This window comes from Microtus oregoni, unplaced genomic scaffold (assembly GCF_018167655.1).
Source record: "Microtus oregoni isolate MIOR12 unplaced genomic scaffold, Mior012 000010F_ref0000083, whole genome shotgun sequence".
Taxonomy (NCBI): Eukaryota; Metazoa; Chordata; class Mammalia; order Rodentia; family Cricetidae; genus Microtus; species Microtus oregoni.
The window spans coordinates 5,782,110-5,800,457 of NW_024543069.1; the positions used below are offsets into that span (position 1 = coordinate 5,782,110).

Here is an 18,348-nt window from a genome sequence, read left to right on the forward strand (position 1 = left end):
TTGGGTATTTCCATAGGGCCTCTTTGACCAACAATACAATCAGATTTAACCCTTTCTTGGCACTTGAAGTTTCACTTGGTAGTGAGAAATGTCTAGTTGGGGCACTATCGCCCCAATTTCATATATATATATATATATATACACACACACACACACACACATAGCAGCTTCTACAGTAGTAGGCTTCCATATGACCTCTCAAATATTAGTGTTACATCTTAGTATCAGCTGTCCCCATGTTCCCTCCCTTGACCCTCCCCATTTAATCATCCTGTTCCAGTCTCTCTCTTGTCATTCCTTACTATATATTTATTCCCCTTCCTTGGAAGATGCTCCCCTCACCACTTACTTTATACCTGATCCCTGTGGTCTGATAGATTATGGTTTGCTTTTCAAAGGCTTGAAAGCTAAAATCCTCATTTAAGATTTGTGTTTTGAGGTCAGCGTTACCTCACTCAAGATGATGATGTTTTTTTCCTAGCTCCATCCATTTATCTGAGCATTTCATGATTTCATTATTTTTTAAAACAGTAATGTTCCATTGTGAAAATACTACATTTTCTTTTTCCACTCATTTATTCGTGGACATCTAGGCCATTTTCAACTCCTGGCCCTTATGGAAAGAGCAGCTATGAAGATGGTTGAGCAGGTGTCTCTGGGGTATTGAGTTCTCCAGGTATATGCACAAGAAGGGTATCCACGGATCTTGAGGTAGATTTACTCCCAGCTCACTGATGAGCCACCGTACTGATGTCCATAGTGGCTGTACTAGTTTAGACTCTCAACAACAATGGCTGAGTGTTTGGCTTACCATCATCACCAGCATAAGCTGTCATTCGTTTAATTGATCTTGGTCATTATGATTGGTGTAAGACAAAAGCTGCAAGCAATCTTGATCTGCATTTCCCTGATGACCAAGGAAGTTGAATATGTCTTACTTGTGCTTCATCTTATAGTAATTCTATATTTAATTATACCCCGTTTTTAAATTGGGTTATTTGGGTTTTTTATTTATTTTATTTAATGTGCATTGGTCTTTTTATCTGCGTGTATGTCTGTGAGAGGGTGTTGGCTCCCATGGAGCTGGATTTACAGTCAGCTGTGAGCTGCCATGTGGGTACTGTGAACTGAACGCAGCCATGAGCTGCGCACATGTGTGTATATATATATATATATATATATATATCTTGTTCCGTATGTGCTGTGTGCGTGTATGTGTGTGTGTATCTCCTGCTCTGTGTGTGTGTGTGTGTGCATTGTGTGTGTTTGTGTGTGTTTCCACATGGAGCTGGCAATTGTCCTTTCAATTCCCTGTGAAGAGTTGCATTGGGATGTTGGTGGGGATTGTGATGGATATGTAGATTGCTTTTGGTAGGTTGAATTTTTGCACTGAAAGCATGGAAGATTTTTCTATCTATTGGTATCTTATTTCTTTCTCCAATTCTTAAGTCGGTTATCCCAAGACGTTTTTGAGGCTACTGTGAAAGTTATTGTTTCCCTGGTTTCTTTCTTATTTCATTTCAGTTCATAAAGAAGGGTTACTGGTTTTTGTGAGTCAAGTTTGTAACCTGCAACTTTTCTGGAAGTGTTTATCCTTTGTAGGAGTTTCCTGGTGGAGTCTTTAGGGTCATTTATATACACAATTCTATCATCTGCAAATAAAGACATCTTGACTCCTTGCTTTCCTCTTTGTATCCTCTTGATCTCCTTCAGTTGTTTTATTGCTCTGGTGAAGATTTCAAGTGCTATACTGAATGAGCATGGGGAGAGGAGACAGTCTTGTCTTGTTTCTGGTTTTACAGGAACTGCTTTGGATCTTTCCATTTGGGTTGATGTGGGCTGTGGGCTTGCTGGAAATTGCTGTTATTATGTTGATGTACGTCCCTTGTATCCTTATGCTCTCCAGGACCCTTGTCATGAAAGCATGTTGGATTTGTCAAAGGTCTTTTCTGTGTCTGAGATGATCATGTGGTTTTTGTCTTTCAGTTTGCTTATGTTGTGGATTGCATTTATCAATATACATATGTTGAACCATCTCTCCCTCTCTGGGACCAAACTTACTTGACCATAGAGGATAATCTTTTTCGATGTGTTCTTGGATTTGGCTTCCAAGTATTTTATTGAGAATTTTTGCATCTTGTTCATAAAGGCAATTGGTCTGTATTTTTGTCCTTGTCTATAGGTTCAATGACCTATAGACAGCTATGTGAAATGTGATTGCACAAAAAGGGTCTTTTATGAGGGGGGCAGAGATCAAGAAGATCTGTGTGTTTGAACTCTTCCTAGCCTCTCTGCTAAGTTTTTCTTTCTCTCAAGTAGGCATGCCACAGAAGATCTCTGACATAGAGTGAGGCAAGGGCAGGTCGCAGAAGCTCTTTATAGCTAGTACTTACACAGAAAACCAAGGAAAGGTCAGGGCAGTATTTTTAGATTTTATTGCTAACTTTTGAGAAAGTTCCAGTTTCTATGACCTACCATGGGAAAGAAGAATTCCAGCTTCTATGGCTTCACCAGTGAAGTGGAGGCAGAATGAAAGTGGAGAGGCAGGAAGGCAAGAGTAAGTCAGAACCTGTGCTTCTGAGTCTGCTTCTGACATCACTTTAGGGTCTCAGTTCTTCTGAGTCCAACATGCCTCCCAAAGTGGAATCATGCTTTAACACTGGTTAGGTATAAAATTCAATTGCTACAAATTAACAAAAGCCAGATTCAAAAGTCTTGACTATTTCAGTCAGACATTGAGTCACTCAGCACAGATTTACTACATCAAGACGTTTCGTGAGTGTTCAGTAGACACATCTCAAATCTCACACAAAGTCTAACATGCTCTCTTGGTTTACTGCTGTATCTGTTTATGTTAACATGGATTTGTGGTGCTAACACACCCTTCCAGAAAATGTCCTCTGCCTGTGCTCCCTACCTTGAGCAGAATAGACTTGAATTGTCAAAAACTTCTGAAATGTTCTTGCTAACTCAGCCCATTGTCCAGTAATCCTCACGGTTATCACTAACATGGATATTCCCCACTGGTAATAGTGGCACAAACTGTAGTCTTTTTCCCAAGACTCTAATTCAAAACAAAAACCGTCACTGTTTCCAAAATAGTAGAACAGCTGCACTCATCCCCTACTTGCTAGTGTCCTGCTACTTCTTAATTCTCTTGGGATATAATTCTCAATTATAAAATCTCAACAATAAGGATTAAGATAAGGAATCGTAAAAATAGTGAACTGTCTGCTCCACAATGAGCAGTCTGTGGATGTTTCTATTATGCATTTCTGTGGTTTGGAAGACTGTCTCATAGAGGTATATTTTAAGCTTAGTCCCCAGACAGTGACACTAATAAGAGGCACAGGGATCTTTAAGAGGTAGGACCTTTTGGAAGGATGTGTGTCACTGGGGATGTGCATTTGAAGAGGATGTCAAAACCCCAGCCCTTCCTTCTTCTTCTTCGCTGACTGGCTGGCATAAAGGCCAGTCACCTTCCTCTGATGTAGATTTCACTGTGATGTATTGCCCTATGCAACAGGCCATTGGTCATAGACTAACACCACAAAAACTCTGAGCCAAATAAATCTTTCCTTGTTTTAGGGTGTGTTTTTCACATATTTCGTGACAATTATGGAAATCCAGCTACTCCGTTGTAAGTGTTGCAGTTATGAAGGAAAAAAGTATAGCGTATCCTGGTCATCAGAAGCTGAGGAATACCTGGAAGTGTTACAGCTCTGAAGGGAAAGATATCCTGGTCGTCAGAAGCTGAGGAATACCCTGGCGGTGTTAAAGCTCTGCTCTAGGGGACAGTCTCCCCAGCCAAGTGTTACAGTCCTTGCTCCCGGAAAGGATTGTTAATGCAAGTGTAACAATGTTGACCCAGCAGGGGAGGATTTTCCCAGGGAAGTTGTTACAATTTGGCTCGGCTCTGCTCCAGAGAAGGGTTACACAGCTCTGCTCATCTTCCCCAGAGTGTAACAACTTGCTTCCAGTAAGGGAAAGTTTCCCAGCCAAAATGTTAGAGTTCTGTTCTGACTCCACCCTGGCAAGAGCCATTACAGCTCTGCTCTGCTCTGCTCTGCTAAGGAAGTTTCCTGGGGGAAATGTAGCAGCTCTGCTTCACTTCCGCCAAAGAAAGTCGCTACAATCAACCTCACTCTAGAGATTTATTGGGAGGGAGGAGTCTAGGTGAGTGGCTGCCTCTACCATGGTGTAAAAAGGCAGCCCCAAACCGAACAGGTACAGGGCTTATGTAGGATTTCTTAGGGCTGGAGCTTTCCAGGGTGACAGTTTTCAGAGTGGGGTTGATAGGGTTCTCAATTCCTGAGCTTGAGACAAGCTCACAGATTAAGGTTGGATTTTGTGCTCAGGGATTAGCTGGATTTCAATTCCTGAGTCAGTTAGGCGAAGGGTGTGTTTCCCTGACTCTAGTCTCAGGGGCAGGGTGTTCTTTCACTGGCTCTTTTTACCCTACGTCCACACATAGCTCTGCATCTCTCAGCCTAAACTCTTCTGAGATTTTAGGGCAGAGAAACTGCCCTGTGCATGTGGCATATTTATCAACATCCCTAGCCTCTACTCACTAGATGTCAGTAACACCCTCTACATGCTGGCAATCAAATATTTTTCCAGCCAGATGTAGTTGCTGCTACCTGTAGTTTGAGCTACCTGGGACACATATTATTCAGAGTTCTGTAGAGGAGCATAACTAACTGAGAGGGGTGTACTAGATTGGTTATTGAATCCGTGTAAGCTTAATACATAAAAATTAAATGACAAATGAAATTTACCATCAGGCCAAAAGAACCTCAGAACTGTGACTATTCATTCAAAGAAAACTAAGGTATAAAGCTTGCAGGGTATTCTAATGTTTAGTGGGCCCTTTCTCCCAAGGGGAAAGTCAAGATCTCCTCCACAGCCTAGGGACTCTGGCATAGTATTTTCAGGAAACAGAAGGACCCAGGCTCGGCTCTGGCTGCTCCTCCCCTGCTTATGTGGAGAATGTGAACTCAAGGCTGCAGGGCCACTGGGACCAGACTGTCACACAGAACACAACTACTCGCCTCTGGCACAATGTCCCCATGCCAAAGCTCTTTGCTTCCATCCAGCTAAACACCAGAGAAGATGTGATAGCGCAGGAAGGTCTCTAATCTCAGTCACTGTGATCAGGCCACCACAATCCTCCCAACACAGCAACCTATGCTACTAATGTACCCTCCATCCATCTCTCTGGCGATAATCCTCCCAACACAGCAACCTATGCTACTAATGTACCCTCCATCCATCTCTCTGGCGAGTCTGTCATCCTTTCAAATAGTTTGTCAACCTGATCTGAAATTTCTCATCTTTAAAAGGAAACTGGGGGGAGGGGGGGGGACACTAGTGTTTCTTTCTTGTTTGGTTGGTTGGTTTGATTTTGTTTGGGAAAGAGTCTCACTATGTAGTTCTGACTGTCCTGGAACCCACTATGTAGACCAGACTGACCTAGAACCCTCAGAGATCCTCCTGCCTCTACCTCCCCAGTGCTGGGATTAAAGGCATGTGCCACCACACCCAGTATATTGGAAATTCAGTTATTAGAAGAAAAAATATGACCCTCCAAGTCTAAAGTAACAGAGGTTTATTCTTCTCACTGAAAAGAACCTGGTGGGCTAGTGATTCCAAGGTCAGCATGTGTGACTCAGCATCAGGGAGCTCCTTTCGTGTGTCGGTACTTGCTAATCACAGCTGCGAGGAGATTGCTGAGGGTCTACATGCCATCTCATGTTGGAGGCTGGAGCATGGAAGGCATTTGTTAGTTTCAGGAACGCGAGCTCCTCCAGGACTTTCTGGTCTCCATCGCCAGGATGTGGTCTCCATCGCCAGAAGAGTGTGTTGTAGCCAACTGAAGGCAAGAGAGCTAGGAAAGTTGTTCTTTCCAGCGCCTTCATGGGGAGGCAGTGAGCGGGCAGGGTTGCTGGGATAGCCAGGTAATCAACAAGCCAACAGTGCCCACCACACTTGCGTGTAACAGTGATCTGAGCTTACTATGTGCACAATCATGAAACCTTTGATTTCTTGTTTCAGATCTTACTATTCTATTCATAATCTTTCAAGATGGGAAATCATCCTCGCTTTCTAACTCACCAAGTTCGGCTTAAGTTGAGTGAGCTGAGCTTCTTACAAAACCCTTCACAAACATATTGAACTATTATTTGAAGAAAATCTTAGACGTGAACTAATTTTATTTTATATGGTTCAAATGTTTGCTTAAAATTCTTTAAAAAATCCAATAAAATGAATTTTAAATATAGCAAATGTCAAGTTTTCTTCAGCATTTTAATGCTGCTTATATATTTCATTCCATTTTTTTCTGATTAAAGTGCACATGTAGAGCCAGACACAGTGCTGCTTACTTGTAACCACAGTTACTTGGGAATCTAGGGTTAGGGGATATGAGTTCAAAACCAGCTTTGGCAATATAAGAGGATATGTCTCAAAAAGGGAAAAAAGAAATGAAGGGAGGGAGGGAAAGAGGAAGAGAGAGAGAGAGAGAGAGAGAGAGAGAGAGAAATCTGGGGTTGGAGAGATGGTTCAGAAGTTAAGAAATCACACCTTTTTTCCAGGGCACTCAAATTTATTTCCTGTTCTATGACTGAATAGCTCACAACTGCCTGAACTTCAGCTTCAGGGTGTCTAACATCCTTTGTTGTCCTCCTCAGCACCCACATATTCATATAAATAAATTTTTAAGAAAATACATTATATATATATATATATATATATATATATAATATTCAAGGGGAGAATTGTACAAGTCAGTCAAAGCTTCATCTCGGACAAACAAGTAGAAAGGAGTGTGTGTGTGTGTGTGTGTGTGCACGTGCGCATGCTCGTGCCACAACACACATGTGGAAGTCAGAGAATAACTTGCAAGAGTAAGTCCCAGGATGGAAGCTAGGTCATCAGGCTTAGTGGCAAGCACCTTTACCACTAAGCCAGCTCACTCGCCCAAAAAGATATTTAAGAGAACAAACAGCAGATAAGAAAGTCTGTGTCACCTCTGTCCCTGTACATCTGATGTGGGTTTCTATCCATCCTTTGGGGCTGTCTTTGTCACTGCTCTAGTGCTGGGAAGAGACACCATGACCAAGGCAACTCTCACAAAATAAGGCATTTAACTGGGGCTTGCTTATAGTTTTAGAAGATCAGTTCATTATCATTACAGTGGGGAGCAGACAGGCACGCTGTTGGTACAGTAGCTGAGAGCTTTACAGCCTGATCCACAGGCAGCAGGCAAAGAGAGAGACCTTGGGCCTCTCTTTTGAAACCCCAAAGCCCACATCCAATGACACACCTCCTCCAACAAGTGCAAACCTCCTGATTCTCCCCAAAATTCCCACTCCCTGGTGACTAAACATTCGAATATATTAGCTATGGGGGCCATCCTCATTTTCATACCCTCAGGAAAGAGATTCATTAGAGGTTACCCTTGGCCTCACTCCGGGGACTAACTAGACTGGCCCAAAGAGGGAGTCAATGCCAGCTTTATTCCCCAGACGTTTCTGCTGTTAGTCAGACAAATGAGTTCTGAGAAGGCACTTTTCTCCATCTGTTGAGGTCCAAATGTCTTTAGTCCAAAATACCAACTCTGGAACACCAAGTAAATCCCCACACCTGTTACAGGATAATTTAACAAGAATTGGGGGAAGAAGAGATTAAGAGTTATGAGTCATACAGATAGAGAATCAAAGTGTCTCAAAGACTAGTAATCATTTACTAATGAGAAAACCAGTGGTAATTCAAGAGATATTGTATGTGTGTGTTTAGCCAACAGTAACAATGGAACAAAAGCATACAAAATCAACTAATACCATGGAACAATAATTAATATATATCACCATCTTGCCTCTACCACAGAAAAATCTGTATTTCTAGGGACAATGGCTATTTGCATTTTTATATGCTAGAGCTGAAAAAAACAAAAATCAAACAAACAAACAAAACAAAGAAGCTGTGAGGTCAAGATAACTCCCTTCCGTGATCTTGTGCGTTTTTCCAGTTTCAAAGTCTTTCACTTTTGTTCCAGTCCCATGGCTGTGCTGGGACAAAGCCAAACATCATGGGACATCTGGATAGTCAGGTGACAGGCAGGCTGGTATGCTTTCCTAGGGATGTTTCTTTGCAAACCTTTGGGTGACTTTCCAGAGAGGTTCATTATCACGTCTCATATTTGCCAGTCCCACAACAACACGATGTCTTCCTTCTGCTGTAAGGAACTGATGCCATAATCGAAGGAAGACATTCTTCCCACGTCTTTACAGGTCGCCTTCAGTGTCTCCAGAACTTTCCCAGCGCTCTGCCTCCTGGCTGTTTGTTCTGAGCAATTGTGCCCTGAAGGCATTTGGGAGCCCACAGGAAGGTATTCTGTGTTGGGGGTGTAAGGAGTGGCAGGTGGTGGAGCATGCTAGAAAGTCTCTGCAGGGAAAGCAATCCACAGTAGGGGCTATAGTTGTCAGCCTAATTATGTTGAAGCAACAGAAAGCAGATTCCTCACTCTTAGAAAAGCAGGGAGAGAAACTTAATGAGAGAAAAAAAAACAGCTTTAGTCCTGTGGTACTGCGTGGGAGGAGGGACTCAGGGTTCAGCATCGAGAGATGGACTGGAAAGTAAATGTAAATGTCTACATGCACAGGTCTGAACAACTGCACAGTCCCAGTCCATCCACTGAGGACACCGGGGAAACAACAGCCCAGTAGCCTTGTGTACTGAGTCCTTACCTTGGCTTCTAAATATGATTCAACTCCCGAGGAGCCAGAACTCAGAGAAATGGTGGATTTGAAAGCCACAACAGGCAAAATAGATGATTCTGGAAAAATCATTCAGTGCCCGAAAGCATGGAAGTCCTCAGAGACCAGTGGGTTCTGTTGAGGCTTGAGAGGATCAACGTCAGCTTGAGGTTCCCACCACCAAAGATGAAGAAATTTGGGGATAGGGGTACAAAGACCAGTAAGATGGATCAGCTGGCTAATCATTCGTCATGGGTTCAATTCCTGGTCCTCGGAGCTATCTTCCAGCCTTCACACATGTGCCCTGGTACCCTTGCCCGCTCATCCCCACATTCTGCACATATGCACAATAATAACGATTTTTAAAAGAACCAAAGGTGGCTCCAGATAAAAGTAAAGACATAAGAAATCATCTCGGGGCTAAGTCTAAACTTGTCCCATTCACTTACAGGATATTTGGGAGCCCCAGCTTGAATGGAACCTGAGAGTCCCGTGCCAATGGCTTCTCAGTGTTCATCTGATTCTGGTGGTTGTGTCCTGTTGTGGAGAAGGCCTTTACTTGTAGGGAATATATAGCAAAGTGTCTGGGGGTAATAGCAGGGGAGCACTTTACTCTCGGACATTTCAGGGAGATGAAAAGATTCTTAGCCCGTATTTGCAGGTGTTCTGTCAGTTGGAGAATTTAAAATTGTAAATTAACATCAATCTATTATAATATTAATTATATTATAACTATATCATAATATCATAATGTTATGGAAATAGACTAATTTCGTGGTACAAGCATGTAAGAGAATTTGGGAACCAAGATGTATTGTCCTTTTGTGAGCTGCCTTTATTTTAGGTTGAGGTCTGGCAGGGATAATTACTGTGCCCAACTCTTTGAGGTCATAGGTTCAATCCCCACCACTTTGGCACTCATAGAGTTGTGGGGGCAGTAGATAAAGAAAGAGAGATTGGCAAGAGAATCCTAGGAACAGAAGCCAGTATGAGCATTCTAGTGAGGCAGAGACTCCAGAAAGCGGCCACAGCCACAACAGATGGTAATGCCAGGTTCCTGCTCTAACTGGTCCAGGGAACAAACGTGTGGGAACTATGAGGGGACCACCTTTAGTGCTATGTGTGTATTAACTGTCTCCAAATATCGCATCTCTCTCCCTCTTCCCCAGTCACTCCTGGGAGTGCACAGGATGTCAGCTGTCCCCTTGGTTCCTTCCCCTGTGGGAACATCACCAAATGCTTGCCCCAGCTGCTTCACTGCAATGGTGTGGACGACTGTGGGAACCGAGCAGACGAGGATAACTGCGGTGAGTGAGGAGCCGGGTCACAGCCAGCAAGGCCTGGCCATGCCAACCTGGAAGAGAACTGAGTGTGTGTGGGCAGGGGCTTGATTGGCTTCCGTATCTACTTTGGGAAAGGGCCAGAATCAGCACAAGACACCCCAAGACCAAGTTCTCAGCACAAAGGAGATTTATTTGTCCTGGAGGTATAGTAGGAGGCTGCTTGTTCATTCCTGGCCATTCATCCATTCATACCTGAAATAAACACACACAGAAACTATATTAATTTAAACACTGCTTGGTTTATTAGCTTAGGTGTCGCCTCCTCCTCCTCCTCCTCCTCCTCCTCCTCCTCCTCCTCCTCCTCCTCTTCTTCTTCTTCAGATAGGGTTTCTCTCTAGCTTTGGAGCCTGTCCTGAAACTAGCTCTTGTAGATCAGGCTGGATTCAAACTCACAGAGATCTGCCTGCCTCTGCCTCCCAACTGCTGGGATTAAAAGTGTGCATCACCACCACCTGGCTTAGTTTAGGCATCTTATCAACTAACACATCTTAAATTAACCCATTCCTATTATTTTATATTTTACCACAAGACTGTGACCTATGGGTAGGCGTATTTCTCCTTTGGCAGCTGCATGGCACCTCCCTGACTCCGCCTTCTTTCCTCCTCTATCTGCTTGGAATTCCTGCCTTACTCTACTCTGTTCTGCCATAGGCCAAAGCAGCTTTATTCATTAACCAATAGAAGCAACACATATACAGAAGGACTTCCCACCCCATGGAGAGACAAAGGTCTGCCTCTAGATAGAGAGGAGGCAGATGTAGACCATAGTAATTGACAATTTATAAAGGGAAAAGGAGAAACCCTGTGTTAGGATGAGTTGATTTGTTTTGATCGGGCATTATTAATTAGGGTAGCCAAAAGGGGACTTTCTATTACTGGACTTCAATACTTTGATAGCTCAACCTTGGTAGTCAGCCTCAGGAGAAGGAAGTGGCTAAATAAGGGAATAGACTTAGGAGGCTAGCTTTAGGAACATAATCTAATAGTTTAGCAAGACAGAAGGCGTGGAGAAGGGCAAGGCCTGACAGAGCCATGTTTGCCATGTTTGGGCCTACTAGAGCCCTCTGCGTCCCTATTACTGTTAATATAGTGATGAACTGTCACATCCAGTTCCAGCTGGGTTTTTTTAATTTGTTCTTATAGAGCTATGTATTTCCCCCCCATCCCCCCTCGTCCTCTCCCCTCCCTTTACTCCTCTCCCATGGTTGCCATGCTCCCAATTTACTCAGAAGATCTTGTCTTTTTCTATTTCCCATGTAGATTAGATCCATGTGTGTCTATCTCTATTAGGGTCCTCATTATTGTCTAGGAATTATAATTGTAGGCTGATTTTTCTTTGTTTTATGTCTAAAAGCTACTTATGAGTGAGTACATATGATATTTGTCTTTCTGGGTCTGGGTTACCTCACTCAATATGATGTTTTCTAGATCCCCCATTTGCCCACAAATTTCAAGATGTCATTATTTTTTTCTGCTGTGTAGTACTCCATTCTGTTAATGTACCACATTTTCCTTATCCATTCTTCAATAGAGGGACATTTAGGTTGTTTCCAGGTTTTGGCTATGACAAACAATGTTGCTATGAACATAGTTAAGCACATGTTCTTGTGATATGATTGAGCATCCTTTGGGCATATACCAAAAAGTGGTATTGCTGGGTCTTGAGGAAGGTTGTTTCCTAATTTTCTGAGAAATCACCACACTGACATTCAAAGCAGCTGTACCAGCTTGCACTCCCACCAGCAATGCAGGAGTGTTCCCTTTACCCCATATCCTCTCCAGCATAAGTTGTCATCAGTGTTTTTGATCTTGGACATTCTTAAGAGTATAAAATGAAATCTCAAGAGTTGCTTTGATTTTCATTTCTCTGATGGCTAAGGATGTTGAACATTTCCTTAAGTGTCTCTCAGTCATTTTAGATTCCTCTGTTGAGAGTTCTTTTTTTAGGTCTGTACTCCATTGTTTATTGGATTATTTGTTCTTTTGATGACCAATTTCTTGAGTTCTTTGTATATTTTAGAGATCAGCCCTCTGTTTGATGTGGGTTGGTGAAGATCTTATACCATTCTGTAGGCTGCCATTTTGTCTTATTGACCGTGTCTTTTGCTTTACAGAAGTTTCTCAGTTTCAGAGGGTCCCATTTGTTAATTGATTGTCTCAGTGCTGCTGGAGTTCTATTTAGGAAGTCTCCTGTGCCAGTGCTTTCAAGTGTACTTCCCACTTTCTCTTCTATGAAGTTCAGTGTGGTTGGTTTTATGTTGAGGTCTTTGATCCATTTGGACTTGAGTTTTGTACATGGTGATAGACATGAATATATTTGCATTCTTCTACATATTGATATCCAGTTATGCCAGCACCATTTCTTAAATATGCTTTCTTTTTTCCATTTTATACTTTTTGCTTCTCTGTCAAAAAATCAGGTGTTCAAAGATGTGTGGATTAATATCCAGGTCTTTGATTCAGTTCCATTGGTCCTCCTGTCTGTTTTTAAGCCAATACCAGGCTGTTTTCAGTACTGTAGCTCTGTAGTAGAGTTTGAAGTTGGGGACTGTGATGCCTCCAGAAGTTCCTTTATTGTACAAGATTGTTTTGGCTATGCTGCACAGCTCCGCTTGTTTCATAGGGAATAGTGTTACCCTCAGTATTTCAGATAAGTAGTTATTCGGTAGAGTCAAGTATTTTTAAACCAAGAAACCTGCAGAGCTCATGTCTTTGAGGCACAATGGTATCAAAATTGAGAACAGGGTCTCTGAAAACTGAACCTAGGAACAGTGTTCACTCACCAATTACGCAAACTTTCAAGAACACCTCTTGACCACTGTGTGCCTTGGTCTGCTCATTTTGTAAAAAGGTTTGATGATGGTACCTACACTGAGACTTTGGAAAGATTAAGTATAAAGAATTAGGATAGTGCCAGGCATATGACGGGGACTCACAGCATGTTAGAGACTGCTGTTATACTTAGTCCAGCTAGGGAGGAAATGGGAGAATCCTGAAAACAGAAGTATTCGCATGAGGCTGACTTGTTCCAACAAAACCCATCCTATGGCCTTACGAGGGCAGTAAGTGAGGCTGTTGGCCACATTGGATATTTAGAAAAATAGCTAGCTTGCAGAGGGTATTTTTGTTCAAGTTTCTGAAACTTTAAAGTACAAATTTATCAAAACCACTTGAATGCCTGAAGCTGGTTCACCGCAAAACAAATCTGTTAATCAATATACAAGCTAGTAATATTCTCACTTGTGGGAAAACATGAGGCTATTTTTGGAAGGCGAAAACATACGTACAATGCTAAGGCTGGATGCACTGTATAAATGATAAGCCTGCAGGAGGTCTTGCTGCCTACTCTGGGCATTCCAGATTTGCAAAACACCGCCCTAATGACTGAAACTTCCTTTACAAACAGAACCGAAAGGAGACAAGGCTTAAAAAACTCCACTCTGAGTAAGCTTCGCCCAGCTTATATCATAGAGCCAGCGCTTGGGCCTTGAGAAACAGGTCATTTCCTGTAAATGAATCTTATAATCACAAACAAACTCAAATCATCTTTGTAATAGGGTGTGACAACCATTTTCACCCAACTCCTGCGTGTGGGAATCCCAGGGCAATAGCCAAGAACCGTAAAGTGCTAACAACGTCTTCAATTTCACTGCCTGAGCCTCCTCTGGCTCAGCTTCTCACCTGGGCTAAGGTGCAGAACTACAAGATACACTTTCTCTTTGACCACCAGCATCCCTGTGTTTGATTCCCCAAGCCAAGCAGACAGAACTGAAGCTGTTGTTTAGGAAAGCCGTCCCTCACTGAGCCACACCCTCCAGCCTCAGGCTTTTATGGTTTGTTTTGCTTGGCTTTGTTTTGTTTTTGTTTGGTTTAACACCTTCCCCTGGTTGTATTTTCACAGCTTCTCCGTTAGGAACGCTCTCTCGCCACAGGGGGTAAACCAAGTGCAGACACTTAACTCAGCAGTGAAAGCTTCGCTTACCTTTGAGTGAGAGGTCCGCAAACATTTCAAGGAAAAGCATTTGCTAAAATAACCGAAAATTGCAATGCAAATACAACCCTGATCTGAACGCTGCCAGCCACTTCCCTCTGCACCTGCTTGGTATTTGGACACAGTCCCAGGTGGCGTCCCGTCAGGCAGAATGGGTTCCAGGAGGCAGAAGCCGGGTAACTGTCTCAAGTTCACCAGTAAAAGCAGGTCTTCGGCATAAAAGGAAACGGTAGCTTTAGTGGCAGTCTTAAAGAGACCATATTAAATAATAAAAATAACAATAAGTAGCCATTCTTGTGATAATAATCTTTAGTCTGGTGCATTCCTCAAGACTCCCCAGTCAGCGGCGCAAACACAGACAATAAGGCATTCAATACAGCTGGCTCAGCCTCCAAAATTTCTACTTCAGTCCTGGCCTGAAGGGTGGTGAATGACTCTTCTCTTTTCTAGAAAAAGTGCCTATCACTATGGGTCGGTAAAAGGATTCAGTGAAGGCTGGAGACAGAGCTCAGCCGTCAAGAGCGCTTGCTACTGCTGCAGAGGATACTCAGCTGCCGAAGAACCATCTCTAACTCTAGCTCCAGAGAATATGACTCCTTCCAAGAGCAGCACACACATTCTACACAGAGAGAGAGAAACAGAGGGACAGAGACACAGACGGGGGGGGGGGGGGGGGGGGGGGAGCTTGAGGATTAAATGAGATGCTATATAAGAGGTGTTTAGCAGAAGAGAGATAAGATGCCTTTGTGACCCCACCCCAAGTTTATGCATGAGAATCCTACCCTATAACATGTTAAATGTTCCCTCTGATCAAACCTCTCAGATGTCCAAGTATGTACTACTGCTGTCTGTCCTTGCCAGAGTGGGCTGGCACGCTCAGGAGAGCCTGCAGAATTCCACCACCATCTGTAGAGTCAGGTGATTACAACTAGGAGCTTGTGTTGCTTTTGCCTCTTGTTGTTCTGATTTCCCTGGCCAGCTGTGGCTTTTTATTTCTTCCCTTTATGGTATCTGGATAATTTATGCTCCCAAGGCTGCTCACTTTTAAGACATTCATATTTAAATTCTTGCTAATGCTAATTAAATTAAACCAGAAATGCAGTCTTTTCAGAATATATAAACTTCATGAGTATCTGATGAAGCAGTATTAGATATATTTCCAACTATGCAAAATAAAGTGTTTTAGCTTATATAGATGGAATGAATTCATGATCATTTGTGATTAAAAGTATATTGTCAAATCAAATGTCCATTTTTAGTGGAAGAGGACATTTTTCATTAATCAGAAAAAAAATTCAAAGTAAAACTTAAGATTCCAACAATTCAGGAGACAGAGGGAGCCGGTTCTTTGCAAGTTGGAGGCCTGTGTGATCTATAATCTTTCTTTTCCTTTCTTTTATGAGACAGGACTCTGCAGCTTTGGAACCTGTCCTAGAACTAGCTCTTGTAGATCAGGCTGGCTTCAAACTCACAGAGATCCGCCTGCCTCTGCCCCCCCACCCCAAGTGCTGGGATTAAAGGCGTGCGCCACCACTGCCCAGTTTAAATCACTTTTGTTAGATATTTTGTCATAGCAATGAACATTAAAGGTAACTGATTCAAAAGTTGGAGAGATGGCTTAGCAATTAAAAGCAGTTGCTGCTCTTCCGGAGGACCACGGTTTGATCCTGGTACCTACATCAGGGGGCTGTCAACTGCTTGTTACTCCAGCTTTGGGAAATCTGACTCACCCTCTGGGTGGACAGACACACACATACACACACACACACACTATTTTTTTAAGCAACTAATACAGAAAACAGGTGCCAGGAAGTAGCATCTTTGTTGTGATAAACATGAACACGTGGTTTATTGGCTTTAAAAACTGGTCTGTGAGAGGAATGTGGAACAGTTTGCAGGTACAGGCCAAGGAAATCCTAGAACACTGTGAGCAGAGATGAATAGGCCATTCCGATGAGAGTTTAGGAGACCAAAAGGCCAAGGGACAGGTGAACAGTCGAGGCCCAGCTCCTGAGTTTTCAGAAAGAACGAGGCCAGAAGTCATTTGGGGAGAGATTCTGAGTTCATTCTGCCTGTGTCCTGATCTTCACTCTGATCAAACCTCCACGATGTCCCGGGATGTACTGTTGCTGTCTGTCTGTGCCAGAATCATCTGGAACACTCCGGAAGGAAAGCAGAATCACCCATCCTCTGTAGAGTCAGGTGATTAAACGTGGGAGTGAGTGTTGCTGAAATCCAAAGAAATGGATTTTTCTTGTTGTTGTTGTTGTGCAATGGAAATTCCAAAGCAGCACAGCATTCAGGCCCTGACATGACGGCTGCTCGCTCTCTTACCCAGATCTAAGGTGAAAGCAAGGAGAGGGAGGTGGAAACTCTGAATCGCCCAAGGAGCGGGGTTTGAGGTTGTGGACAAAGACCGTGTAGCAAAAGTAGCTATGATATGTCAAAAGATTAGCACCGGAAAAGATGAACATCATGTTCCGCGATGGGACCATAAGAAAGGCGCCCTAAGCAAGAGCCAGCCAATGAAGCCTCCAGCCTGCAAAACACCAATTAATTTGGGAGGTGAGAGCCTAAGATAGGAATACTTATTTTCTTTTTCAAAAGCAATAACCTAAAAAAGAGTTGCTCAAGGTTGAGCAGGACACATCAGCGGCTGCAACCATGGTCCAAGAGAACCAGAGGAGAGGAGAGGAGAGGAGCTGGCAACGGAACTCAGCAGCAGCATCTGTATGGTACTGGTTTTATAGGCATGAAAGTTTCGAGGGTGAGGGAGTCATGCAGGCTTGCAGGAAGGTTTTTAAAAGCAGGTCGAACATCTATCTTGTGCTAGGGTTGGAGTCCCTATAAAAGGAGATTCTAAAAAGCAATTGCATGAAGCTGAAGGGGTAGAATCTACATTGCAGTGGAAACTTCGGGATGTTGGGGATGCAAGGACCATGTGGTTTCCACTAAGGAATGCTGCAGAGACAGAACAGAGGCCGCCCAAGAAAGAGACTGCATGCTGCAGGAGGCAGAGCTGGAGACACAGCGCTAATAAACCGCTTTGGAGTCTAGATGATTCCTTCAAAAGTCCGAGTGGCCAAACAGTGATTTCCTTCCTGGGTATTCATCTCCTTTGGATTGTTCTTCCCTTGCTCTGCCCCCTCTCTTCTCTGCTGAAATAGGCATATTTAGTCTGTGCCATTGTATATTAAAAGTGCATGAGATTTTATTATTATTTCCTAAAAAAGCACAGTTAAAAAACCGTCTTGAGTCTCAGCTGAGACTTGGGTTTAGGACTTTTAAACAGTGTTGAAACTGTTCAAGACTCTGGGGACCTTTTTTTTTTTTAATTTCCACCTCCTCCCCACCTCCCTTTTCCCTCCCCCTCCCCCCACTCCCCATGTCCCACTCCCCTCCCCCTCCCTCTCCAGTCCAAAGAGCAGTCAGGGTTCCCTGCCCTGTCTGGGGACCTTTTGTAGTTGGGCTAAATGCAGGTTTCATTATTAGATGGTTGTGAACCTATGAGTACAAACAGTGGAAGATGTGGCTTCAGGGTGATACATTTGTATGCCGGGCTTAGAAGAAGTAGACTCGTGATGGTTAACACAGATTATCAATTTAGGACCTAGAATTACAAAGGAGGAAAGTCGTCTCTAGGTTTGTCTGTGAGGTAGTTTCCAGACTGAGTTCATTGTAGTAGGAAGGCCCACCCTGCCAGTGTGGATACCATTCCATGGGCTGGGGTCCCAAACTGAATAAAATGGAGAAAGCAAACTGAGCATATACCGCCATATTCAGCAAACCCTAAAAAGGGACTAGCGTAAGCAAGAGAATAACCATAAAAATGTAAGTCACAGCATTCATCTCTGTACGCTTTCTGACTCTAAGGCAGCCAGCTGCCTGAAGCTTCTGCCCTGCCTTCTGTGCCATGATGAGTTACACCCTTGAACTGTGAGACAAAGTAAACCCTTAATTCTTTAAGCTATTTTTGTGGTAGTTCATACAAACAGAAAGAAATTAACACAATAACCAAGTATGAGGAATAAAGTACCTAAAACAAAATCATTAAAACATATTAAATCATTGAATATGTCCATGGGCATAATGCAAGAAAAAAATTACTTAGAAACTTTCAATTGAATATATGGGAATCCTTTTCTTTCTAAAGAGTAATATAGAGGCCACATATGTAATTTACTTAGATAGAAAAGTGAATTTCTCCAAGTTGTAGTATTTAACATATAATTTCTGTATTTTTTACCATGTGTCACTA

At 43.0% G+C, this 18,348-nt stretch overlaps 1 protein-coding gene across 2 annotated transcripts in view; it reads left to right on the top strand.

Moving 5' to 3' along the window:
- Rxfp1 (relaxin family peptide receptor 1) overlaps positions 1–18,348 on the top strand; it is an 83,037-nt gene that overhangs the window by 18,681 nt on the left and 46,008 nt on the right. The window contains exon 2 of one of the 2 annotated variants that reach the window (XM_041659573.1): positions 9,926–10,063. In XM_041659573.1, the coding sequence (XP_041515507.1) occupies positions 9,926–10,063 (138 nt within the window). Of the gene's footprint in view, positions 1–9,925; positions 10,064–18,348 lie in introns of those variants that run through there. The other variant, XM_041659577.1, reaches the window with a different exon arrangement.